The sequence below is a fragment of the Podarcis muralis genome, chromosome 13, assembly GCF_964188315.1.
Source record: "Podarcis muralis chromosome 13, rPodMur119.hap1.1, whole genome shotgun sequence".
Lineage (NCBI taxonomy): Eukaryota > Metazoa > Chordata > Lepidosauria > Squamata > Lacertidae > Podarcis > Podarcis muralis.
The window spans coordinates 12215567-12228083 of record NC_135667.1 but is presented as its reverse complement, the minus strand read 5'-3'; the positions used below and the strand labels follow the sequence as shown (position 1 = coordinate 12228083).

General features: G+C 47.4%; 1 protein-coding gene across 1 annotated transcript; it reads right to left on the bottom strand.

Moving 5' to 3' along the window:
- Window positions 1-5625: 5625 nt before the first annotated feature.
- On the bottom strand, window positions 5626-11588 carry LOC144324849 (leukotriene B4 receptor 2-like). The gene is made up of 2 exons (XM_028702261.2): window positions 11068-11588; window positions 5626-8708 (listed from the first exon to the last, which is right to left on the bottom strand). Coding segments are annotated over exons 1-2 (1152 nt in total). The 5' UTR covers window positions 11070-11588; the 3' UTR covers window positions 5626-7558.
- Window positions 11589-12517: the final 929 nt, after the last annotated feature.

Sequence of the window (12517 nt, the reverse complement as noted above, 5' to 3'; positions counted from 1 at the left end):
GGATAGGGCCTTTTAAAGCAACCAGGCTTCTTAGCAGGGGCTCCAATTACCTAGACTGATCCTCCCTCTCTTACCAGGTGGGGTTGATGGGAGTTGTTGTTCAAAGCATCTCGAGGGCACTAGGTTGGCAAAGGAGGTACCAGTAATATCCCCCTTTCTAATGAAGATAGCAGAACACATTTGCTTCAACTTCTCACCGTGGTATTAATAATTGAAGAATGGGGGCTATTAAGTGCAAAGTCTCTCTGCCTGTGTTTTGTGAATGCTGTATGGAAAAGCACACGAAACTGACCTTTGAAGAATTTGTAAGTAAACCATTTTTTTTTTAACTTCCCAAATGTGTGGTCTTTTTCTCTGCTAGGGGAAGAGGGGAGTTTTGGCAGGAACTTAGATGGGCATATTTTAAAGATCTAACGGCCTATATTCCCATACTTTGCTGTGCTGCATGTTTTGTGATTTTAAATCTCTGCTGGGGTTCTCCCACCTGGATTTTGGCATAGTTTTTTTCTTGCCACCAACACCTTTAAGTATATACTATATTCCAGATTACTATGAAGTGCAAACTACATGTGATGTCTTGTTTTTTTACTTATTTAGTTTTGAAAAATAGCTACTTGGGGTCTAAAATTGATCAAAATGGGGGGTGGGGTGGCTTTTCCCTTACCATTCCAATCAGGTGCACCCCAAGCCAGTTGTTTTTCTCCCTCCAGAGGAAAAAGCACTCCTTATCCAATACTTTTGCCTCCATTGTGCAGGACAAATTAGAAAGAAAGAAAGAAAGAAAGAAAGAAAGAAAGAAAGAAAGAAAGAAAGAAAGAAAGAAAGAAAGAAAAGCTCTCCTCTCCAAGCAGAAACATCTAATATGAAGTCCCTTGGTAGAGCCAGATGTTGGGAGCAGTGGGGGCACACTGACAACCTTTGTATGGGGGGGGGGATTTTAAATCTTCCAGTTAAAGGCACAGCTACAAAGCTAAGCAGCGGAGCCTGGAACCTCTTGGGTCTGGTAGGGTGGAAGGCACAGAGACCCCCAGTAGGTGGGGCCAGAGTCCACGACAGGCAGGGCCAAGTAATTCCAGTTCTGCCCACATCCTCCTCCCTATGGGCTTCTATCATGACAACAGTGGGATTAAGGAAGAGGAAGTGGACAACCAGTCCCTGGACTGGGTGTAAGTAAGAAAGCAGGCAGGTGAGGGCAGTTTGATGTTGGTGGTGCAGCCAACATACAGCTAAAATAATATGAAGTCTGTGCCTCACACCAACTGTTCTTTCTCATTCCACTGCAGTCTCTACAGGTTCCAGCAGTGTTACAGGACACGGGTACACCTGTGTGTGTGATTTTGTCAGTCTCTTTCCATGCCCCGGATGTGGAAACGGTTCCCTTTGCAAATTCCTGCCTGTGAGGCAATACATGTATATATTTAGGCCACCCAGATTGTTTCAACGGTGTGAATCTAATTCCTCTTTTTGTCACACAAGCCTTTAGGCAATAAAGATTAGGAAACATTGTCCCTAGAATGACCCAACCTTGAAATCCCTTTGCTGCTTGCAGCAACGCAACCCGTTGTCCCTCCAGACACTTCTACTACAGCACCCCCTGGTGTTGTGTCGGGTCTCTGCCAACAAATACCTGACTCATGGCTGACTCATTTCCTGTTCCCTTGGCAAGAACTCTTGGCAAGAAATCGAATTTTGTTGTGATCCAAGCAGGTTTATTGCCTGTGGAGAATTCTCCTGCTTTCAAGTGACACCAGAATCTGAGAGCCATACTACAGAAGGCCTTTGAAATCAATGATGGGATCTGCTGACATTTTCATCTTTAGCTTAAAGATGCTGGTGTAATTAGGCAATTTTAGACTCTGGATCAGGGCTAGAGTCAGCACCTGGTACCTTAGGGCAGCTGCTGGGGGTCCATTTTTTGGGAAGCTTCACCCCTAACTCTTAAAATGGACCTCGACTGAAACTTTTTGTGGTGCTCTGGTCAGTGCTGGATGGAGGACTCATATTGGGCCGGCTGTACTTGAGGGATGATTCCAACAGATTCCACACGAAAAACGCTTATGTCCCTGTGGAGATGGCAGTACCAAATTGGTGGCACATGCCCTTCTGGCTTGCACTCTTTATAAAGACTTGAGGAATGAGATTATCGCCCCTCTTTTATTGTCCATTCTGGGTCGCCCAACCACTGCCACAGTGTCCTTTCTCTTGGCAGATCAAGATGAGCAGGTGACAGCAAAGGCTGCAAGGTTTTTAGCTGGGGCAATCAGAATAAGATCCACCATTTGACTATTGATTCAAAACCCTAAAATGTATTTTATATAATTGACTTTTTGTTTCTATTCTTTGTATATCGTATTGTTGTTTTATCGCTATGGCAAATGGCTGACGCAAATAAAGATTCATTCATTCATTCATTCATTCATTCCCATGTTGGGCAAAAGATTCCTGCATTGTACAGGATTGGACAAGATGACTCCCATGATCCCTTCCAACTCTATAGTTCTATGATTCATCCACTCTGGTATAACGCGCAGCAAAGGCACAGTGACCCTGTTCTCACACTGGCGCTCCTCACACAGCAGTCATCCAGATGCTTGCAAGGAGCCTGCAAGCAGGACGTGAGTACCACAGCGCCCTCCCCACTTGGGATTCCCAGCTGCTGGTATTAAGCGCCAAGCTGCCTTCATCAGTGGAGTTAGAATATAGCCATATGCAGCCTTAGTGCACGTAACCACCATGCACACATGGGCTGTGAATGGGACATCACTCCTTCTTGCAAACTCTCACTGATTTCCTCCAAGGCTCTTCTCCAAGCACCAGTTCACCAACTCCCATTTGAGAGACTCTGCAAGTGCTCATCCCAGTGAGGTGAGGCTCCTTACAAGCGCATTGCTAAAAAGAATGCAAATATTTGGCTGTGCCTCATCCCTGCTAGGGATGGGGAAGAAATCCTATTCAGTTCACATGAGAAAACAAACTTACTTAATTCATACGTTCCATCACAAGCCAGTCTTCAAAATTCGCTTTTTTCCTGAATTTTGCAGTGAAGTTCTCCAGCTACTTTTAACGTACAAATGTGTATATATTGGGGTACTGTTGCCCAGAAATGTACAGATTAATGAAAATGACATAAAATCGCATTATCTTTGGGAAAGCTGCTTTGCGGAAATGTGCACACACGTATTGGGCAAAATTGCACATAAAAATGTGTGCATTGTCAGCAATTTGCACTGAAAGGTTGGTGAATTAAAAATCAATGAATTGCAAATTGATGCTGCAATGTGGAGAACTGAGCTTCAGACTGCAAAACTTAGAGAAACTGAAATCAACATCTTTGCCCAGCCCTAGTTGTAGCACGGACGTATTGCTTGTATTTCATCGCTCAAATTTGGAGTAGGGTCGAAATGTAAGGGCCCTAGGTGAAACCAACGAACCTCAAGTAGCTGACTCAATCCAGTTTTGCCAGAACATACATTTCCTTCCCCCAAACACATGCTTCTAAAGTAGTCAAGGGAACAGATCCCCCATCAGTCTCAAGGGGACCTGCAGTGGGGAGAACGGGTAGCATGGAAGCTAAAGGAGTTCTTTAGATAGAGACAGCAGTAGATCAAGCAGACCCTCAGCTCAGTGTAAGTCAGTAGCTTATGAACATGCCAAAGTCCTGTTTCCTACATAAGCCAGCAAGTCACCTAAGGGAAGCCAGAGCATGAAGGGAACCACTGTCCTTTGTCCTCAGTAGCTGATATTCACAGATATACTGCCTCTGTCCTTGGAGGTTTGCTATATGGCCATTTAATTGCATGCTCTAGGGACGCGGGTGGCACTGTGGGTTAAACCACAGAGCCTAGGACTTGTCAATCAGAAAATCGGCGGTTCAAATCCCTGTGGCGGGGTGAGCTCCCGTTGCTCGGTCCCAGCTCCCTCCAACCTAGCAGTTCGAAAGCACGTCAAAGTGCAAGTAGATAAATAGGTACCGCTTCGGTGGGAAGGTAAACAGCGTTTCTGTGCGCTGCTCTGGTTCACCAGAAGTGGCTTAGTCATGCTGGCCACATGACCCGGAAGCTGTATGCCGGCTCCCTTGGCCTGTAAAGCAAGATGAGCGCTGCAACCCCAGAGTCGGTCACGACTGGACCTGATAGTCAGGGGTCACTTTACCTTTACCTTTTAACTATAGCTTTAAGCTCCTCTATATGCATGTGTGTGTGTGTTGATGGGATGTGAATCTTGACAGGAAAAAATGGGGAACGTTGATGGGCATACCTTCCATAAATGAGTCTATTCCTCTCTTATGAATAATCCCTTTGCAACTGAAGTATGTCTGTTCAAGGTCTTGAGCCCAATAAATTGTGGGATTTATTGATTTATCCAGAGGAGGGCAACCAAAATGGTCAAAGGCCTGGAAACGATGCCTTATGAGGAACGGCTAAGGGAGCTGGGCATGTTTAGCCTGGAGAAGAGGAGGTTAAGGGGTGATATGATAGCCATGTTCAAATATATAAAAGGATGTCATATAGAGGAGGGAGAAAGGTTGTTTGCTGCTGCTCCAGAGAAGCGGACACAGAGCAATGGATCCAAACTACAAGAAAGAAGATTCCACCTAAACATTAGGAAGAACTTCCTGACAGTAAGAGCTGTTCGACAGTGGAATTTGCTGCCAAGGAGTGTGGTGGAGTCTCCTTCTTTGGAGGTCTTTAAGCAGAGGCTTGACAACCATATGTCAGGAGTGCTCTGATGGTGTTTCCTGCTTGGCAGGGGGTTGGACTCGATGACCCTTGTGGTCTATTCCAACTCTATGATTCTATGATTCTATGATTCTATGTGATCTGTGCCGGTTGCAACTGGAAGGTCTGAAGAAATTGAGGCAAACAGTAGGTGGCACCAGAGTCAATGGCAAGCAGAGCCAACTCGTACTAGTTTTATATCCATTCTCCTCCCTGCAGAGTTCTACTTGGGGATCAACGCTGAGACTCAGGAGGAAGAGGCTGACAGCCAGTGTCACCCACTGGGCTGAGCTGGATGTAAATAGGAAGGCAGACAGTGAGGACTGGTTAAGGGCAGATTGAGAATGGTGTAGCAGTACCTATTTCAGTCTAACAAAGCAGCCTCCACTTATTTCAGTTAAAGCTGTCCAAGACATTTTGCTGCCTGAGGCACACTGCAAGGTGACAACCCTCCCTTCCACGTACAGAGGTACCTTGGTTCTTGAACTTAATCCATTCTGGGAGTCCGTTCGACTCCTGAAACCGTTCAAAAACCAAGGTGTGGCTTTCAATTGGCTGCAGGAGCTTCCTGCACTCTTGCAGAAGCCAAGTCGAATATTTGGCTTCTGAAAAACGTTCGCAAACCAGAGCAATTACTTCCAGGTTTGCGGCGTTCGGGAGCCAATTTGTTCAGCAGCTAAGCCGTTCAAGTACCAAGGTACCACTGTACAGAAGTTGATCAGACTGACAGCCAAGTCTTACACTGTCAACAGTACCTGTAAGCATCTGCCTCACTCTGCCTAACAGTAGGGCTGACCCCAATTCTAATATCATCCGTATTTTTTTCTCTCTCTCACTCTGCTTACAATACCTGAAATTTTCACTGACGTTTCATTTAAAACAACAACAAATGGGCACATCTTAGCAATTCACAAGAAATCATTAGTTTATTATTGCAAACAATCTGACACAAATAAGGATGGACTATTGATGTACTTTGGATTTTTACTCCTCTTCAGCATATGGAAAGGAGGATTCACATACAGAATAACTGTTTCAAAAATGAGACCTGCGACAAAATGTGTGGCATGGAGTGCTGCTGTTCACATCCAAATTCTAATTTCTTCCCGTCCTCCAGCAATGAGCTGGCATTCCATGGGCACTGAGCATGCTTAGTCCTCATTGGACTGATTTTGGAGTTTCCCCACTTGGAGTTTCCGTCCCTAGTGCTTCTGAAAACCTTGGATTGCCCCCTGCTTGTTGGCAATAGCTGCTTCTTGGCTGTGCCCATTTGGCTGCAAAAGCAATGGTGCTCACAGCATGAACTTTGGAAATAGAGATGTGTTTGTGTATAGAAGCCCCTACTGGATCCTGCTGCCTTCAGAAAACAAGAATGAATTCATCGTTCTTAACTTCTAAAAATGGGCACTTGTGCTGCAGGCAGATAGCGAAGGAATGCTATGCAGGTTTTGTCAGAGTGGATCTACAGATCTTTCCTTGTGGGCACACCCTAGCCCATTTTAGCTTATTAAAAGAACAAACCCTGCCGTAAGATTAGAAATATTCCACAACAAGATGGATAACATGCCCATTTAACATACAAGAGAGGCAGAGGGAGAGAAGCTGTACAGAAAACAACATAACTTACATTGGAATATATAAAAAAAAATCAGTTCATCCAACCACCTTTGGTTTCCTAAAAAAACACACACAAAAAAACCCCTCAACAACAACAACTTGGTAAAATATGGCAACCTTAGTTGAGTCGCTGATTAGAAAACACTGATCTCCTTCACACCATAGCAAACTTCAAAAACGTGGGGTCTCCTTTGTCATCTTTGTGACCCCAGCCCCAAGGAGCAAAGAAAGCTTAGAAAGGGGCTTAGAAAGAGAGATGGCTTTAGAATTAAGGAACATCTGGGCTCATCTGAGCTAAGGAATTTGTTTTCAGTACCAGAACTGAGCTCACATTTATTTATTAAACCTGTTGTTGGTTCCCCACCTGCCCCACAGAATCTAGGGATTGCCGATCAGAAGGTCGGCGGTTCAAATCCCCATGACGGGGTGAGCTCCCGTTGCTTGGTCCCTGCTCCTGCCAACCTAGCAGTTCGAAAACACGCGAAAGTGCAAGTAGATAAATAGGTATCGCTCTGGCGGGAAGGTAAACGGCGTTTCCGTGTGCTGCTCTGGTTCTCCAGAAGCGGCTTAGTCATGCTGGCCACATGACCCGGAAGCTGTATGCCGGCTCCCTTGGCCAATAAAGCGAGATGAGCGCCGCAACCCCAGTCAGCCACAACTGGACCTAATGGTCAGGGGTCCCTTTATCTTTACCTTTAAGCTTAGTGCACTGAGTATCAGATTAAACCTGACTTGGGTTGAAGGAACAATAGCTGTAGAAAGTAATTTAGCAGCTTTGTAGTGTGGACATGGTCTCAATGAGTTTCCTAGAAGCCAAGTAGCTAAGACAGCCAGGCCTAGCAGATGGAGATGGAGCTGGCTCAGCAGTAGAGGACATGCTTTGGGTAAAGAAGGTCCCAGATTGAATGCTGAGCATCTCTCAGCCAGGCTGGGGAAACACACTGCTTTAGACCCCAGGGAGCTGCTGTTAGTCACTGAGCTACTGGTCTTCAACTGGTGGGTCAGGCCCCATTAGTGGGTTGGATGGATCACACCAGGAGCACTCCCACCATGCAAATTTATGGCAAAAGGTGAAGAAACAGGTCCCCCAATGCATGTTTGCATTATAAGTTGGTCCTGAGTCTGAAAAGGTTGAAGATACCTGGTGTAAACAATACTGAGCTGGCAGGACTGACTCATAAAGCATAAATTACATCTTGTGTTGAAACCTGGCATGATTCAGTCTAGGAGTGTCTGTATCCGAGTTGCTCTCTTGTGCCACCAAGACCCGGCCCTCCGTCTTGGTCCTTGTCCAGCCCGTCACAGCTCTCCAGGGGCTGCTGGTCCATGCCCATGGCAGCTCCTGCCACCACCACCAAGTCTTTGGCCAGGTTTTTGTGGGACTGGGATCTTCTGCCGAGCCCATCGGATGCCCCCTCAAAGAACTGGGCGATGAAGTTGGCTCCGGAGGTCTTGATGAGGTTCCCAGCCACGAAGACATAGAGCACAGGGTTGATGCTGCTGCTGAGGAACGCCAAGGCTGTGGCACCCGCTCTGCCACTCTTCCAAGCCTGCCCCAGTCGTTCCGCCGTCCGCCCTGACGACAAGTTAGAAGCTACCTGGAGCACGTTGACGATGTGGTAGGGCACCCAGAGGACAGCAAAGCAGATGACAATGGCGACAATGAGCTTCTCGGTCCGAGCCCCCTGTCTCCGCTTCACTCCCCTGAGGCGGATCAAAACGGCAGAATAGCAGCCGACGATGATGGTGAAGGGTATCACAAAGGCCACCACGGTTTCCAAGGTGAAGTGGAAGATGGTCAGGCTCGGCCTGGGGTGGCAGGGCTCACAGATGTACCTCCCTGAGGGATCCTTGACTACTTGTCGGAAAAGGAGGGCCGGGATGGATAACAAAATGGCCGCCGCCCAAATCCCTGACAGGATCTTGACCACCAAGTGCTTCTTGCGAATGGCTTGGGAGAAGTAGGGCTGGTTGACTGCGAGACACCGGTCCACGCTCATGAGGGTGATGATGAATATGCTGGCAAACATGTTGATGCAGCACAGGTAGTAGACCCCTTTGCAAACTGCTAGGCTGAATAGCCAGTTCTTGAAGATGAGGAAGATGATGAAGAAAGGAGTGAGGAGAAGCACGACCCCATCGGCCACTGCCAAATTAACGACTAGGAGGCAGGTGACTGAGCGGTGACTCGGCTTCATCTTCCAGAGGATGCTCCAAATGACAAAGAGGTTTCCAGGCAGCCCGATAAGGGCAGCCAGGAGTAGGAAGACAATGCCAGTCACACTGGAGGTCGGGGAAGACAGGAGGGTGCTGTTTCCAGAGGTGTGGGTGCAGTTGTTGGTGGCACCACTGGAAAGAGGGGCTGGGGACTCCCTGTCAGGAAGGAAGAAGAAGAAAAGCTTGAGCCAGGAGGAACTGAACTGCCCCTTAACCCCTGTCCACCTTGGCTGCCACAAATTGCAGTCTATTTTGCTCACAGCCATCTCGTGCTTTATCTGCATCTCTCTTTCCTGCTGTGGTCTATTACACTCCCTGAAATTGACATTGTAAGCTCACTGGGGCAGGGGCCTCTCTCTTTTATGTATGGCACTGTAACTTTCAAAATGTTTTGATTATTGAGTGTATTTGTATGGCTTGCAGTGCAGAGTCCCGGGTTCCTTTAGGAAGAAGGGCATGACGACGACAATTGTAATATCAATAATATCATTAATATTAATGTTGGCCTATGAAGTGATGAGGGGACGCGGGTGGCGCTGTGGGTTAAACCACAGAGCCTAGGAGTTGCCGATCAGAAGGTTGGCAGTTTGAATCCCCGTGACGGGGTGAGCGCTTGTTGCTCGGTCCCTGCTCCTGCCAACCTAGCAGTTCGAAAGCACATCAAAGTGCAAGTAGATAAATAGGTACCACTCCGGCGGGAAGGTAAACGGCGTCTCCGTGCACTGCTCTGGTTTGCCAGAAGCGGCTTAGTCATGCTGGCCACATGACCGCCAGCTCCCTCAGCCAATAAAGCGAGATGAGTGCCGCAACCCCAGAGTCGGCCATGACTGGACCTAATGGTCAGGGGTCCCTTTACCTTTACCTATGAAGTGATGATGGTGATGTCTTTACTACTCCATCAGTAGGGAAGAGTGACAACTAGAGGAAAATGTTCCTGTCCTGAGGAGATTGCAAATTGGATTTCGGCAAAGCTGGGGCAACAGAAGGAAGGGAGGAAGATGATCTAAGCAACTGCCAGTGAAGCTTCAGAATCAGGGATAATGATTTGGTGTGTGTGTGTGTGTGTGTGTGTGTGTGTTAGAGAAGGCCAATTGTATTCTCCTCCCTCCCCCCTATCCACGGGTCTCTGTGCCTGAGCTGACTGGGCTGCGGAGGATGGAGCTGAACTGCTTCTCTCCTGGCCGATTTTTTTCATTGACTCTGTGGGTGCCTGGCCTCCACAATTATATTATTGTGGGTACCCAAACACCCACAGCTCCCTTATGCTCCTATCCCTCCCTTGGTTCTGTCTCCTTCCTTTCAGCTGTGTCCTAGCCTTGCATTTTATTCTGTTTATGGTATTATACCACACAACGGCTCCCACCCTCTAGGCAACATGGTCCACCCCTTTCACCTGCACCACTGTCCTTGGTCCCGTTTCTTGGTCACACCCTATGCAAGAACATAAGAACGATCAGGTCAAAGGACCACAGAGTCCAGCATCTTCCCTCTCCCAACATTGCCATGGCAGATGTCTTATGGAAGCCATCAATCAGGGCAGGAAGACAACAGCCCTCCCTCATGGTTGGATCCCAGGAGTTGTTATTCAGCTGCAACCGAACATGGAAGCTCCATTTAACCATCAAGGCTAATAATACCAATGGACAGACCCATCCTCCATGAATTTGCACCATCCCCATTTCAAAGCCCCCTGAGGACGCAGCCCAGTGTCACTCCATTCTGTGGCAGCAACTTCCACTCAAAAGCCATCATTTGAAAATGCTTTCTCCTGCCTTTCCTGAATCTCCTGCCAATCAATGTCAATTGATTCCCAAGCTCCCCAATTTCTACTGCAGAGAGAGAGAGAGAGAGAGAGAGAGAGAGAGAGAGAGAGAAAGCATGAGCATGCCTCTCTCTAACCACATTCCCCAGAGGGTGCAAAATATTTTTTAAAAACCTCCCTCATGTTTTCCCTCCCTTAGTGGCTTTCAGTCTTCCCTCAAGGGCAAGATGTTCTACCACCACATTCCCTAATCATTTGAGTTGCCCTTTTCTGTCCCTTTTCCAGTTTTATGATATCCATTTTATCATCAGTCGACCCCCAACTATAGACAGGTTTCCAAGTGCGGCTTCCCCATGGATTTGTACGAGGGCATTATCATCCTGGGCAGCTTAACTTTCAGCCCCTTTTCCTGATAATGCCTGGAATTTTCCACTGGAATTTTCCAGAGCGGTGCAATGTTTCTGTTCCTTTATTTTGACAACAACCATCATGCCGAATAGGCTAAACAATATTTTGTCTTGTGTAACTCAGAAAGAAAGAGTTGTGGGTGTGTTTTTTCCCTGGCATCCTTCTCACACATTACCCCACATACTTCCAAACCGCCAACCTTGATTTCGGTCTATCCCAGATCTGGGCTACTTCCTACCCACTTCATCTTCCTCAAACTTCCAACCTGAACTATCGCAATGTGGTCTTCTTCTGGATCTGCTTATGGTTCTTCGCCCTGACTGAACCTGCAATGCAATGACTTACATGGGTGAGTTGGTCTCTGACTGGAGCCCAGCGAAGCTTCTCTTGCTCTGTCTGCCTCCGTCTTTCCTTCACATCCTTTTCCCTGGGCTGCGAATTATCTCCTTCTCCCAGAGCTTCTGAGCTGCTGCTTCTATTGCCGCTTTGCACGTCCAGACTGGAAGCTGGAATGAGGTTGAGTAATGGAAGAGGAGGGAGTGGCAGAAGGACTTGCCTTCTGCACACAACCCCCCACCCCTTCTTCGCTAGATCTCCAAGTTGGGACTTGCTGGCACTGAGGAAGACCACACCCAAATACATTTGTGCCAAGAGGACCCTGGTTTTCTCCGTGGGGGGTTTCTTCCCTTACTCTCTCCCCCTCGCCTTCTGGCCCCTCTGCCATCCTTTTCTCCTTGTCTCATCCTTTCATTCAGAGAAATCCGCCTGGACGTTGCTTAAAAAGGAAGCAGCTAGATGGCACGAGGCTGGCTGCGGAGCGCAGATAATGGAACCCACAAAGCCTCTCGAGGAAGAAAACCTCACATTAGGCAACAGCAGCTCCTCTCGCAATTTTTGTTTCTGCAGGGGGAGTGACAGAAACATCCTAGAGTGGCTGATTCTTCTAATTTACCTACACAATCTCTCTCTCCCCCCCGTGCCCCACAAATAGGAAGGCAGGAAGCTGCCTTATAACTCAGTCCACACCTAGCTCAGTAATGTCCACACGGACTGGCAGTGACTCTCCAGGGGTCTTTCCAATCCCTTACCAGAAATGCTGGAGGCTGAGACAGGGACACAAAGCGGATGCTTTTACCACTGAGCTACAGCCCCTTTCCAAGTTTGCAGATATCTAATTTTAAAAGATGGGGGGAGTCAAAGAGTTGCATACGTAAAGTGCCTTTAGCTTACAGAGAAACAATAACCCATTGGGAAAATCCCATAGTGGGACTGAAAGCTGCACCCCTTGATTTTCCTGCTGCCATGACCAGTGAAAGAAACTGAGCCTTTTTGGGGGAGGTGGGAATGAGCCAGCGGAATAGTTTTCTATTTTTGACATTTTGCATTGAATTGGGTAATGTTTCTAGCATGAAAAGTGTGTGTGTTTCTCCACCAGCAAATGGGGTAGCAAAACAAGACGACTTCTGCTCAGTGCTAGGCCTGTGCTGTGCCGTGCGGTTCGTATCAAAGGTCCATTGAATCCAGTATCCTTTTCCCAATAGTGGACACTCAGACACTGCCGCAAAGCTCACCAGCCAGGCATGAAGGAGATACCCACCCACTGTGGCTTGTCCCTTGCCCCCGGCATCTGGTGGTCAGAGGTATACTGCTTATGAACATGGAAGTTCCATTTAGTTGCCTGTATCTGTTTCAAATGTGTTACTTATTGCATTTATATTTTTAATGAGGTTGCGTGTGTGTGTGTGTGTGAAGGTAAAGGTAAAGGACCCCTGGACGGTTAAGTCCAGGTCAAAGG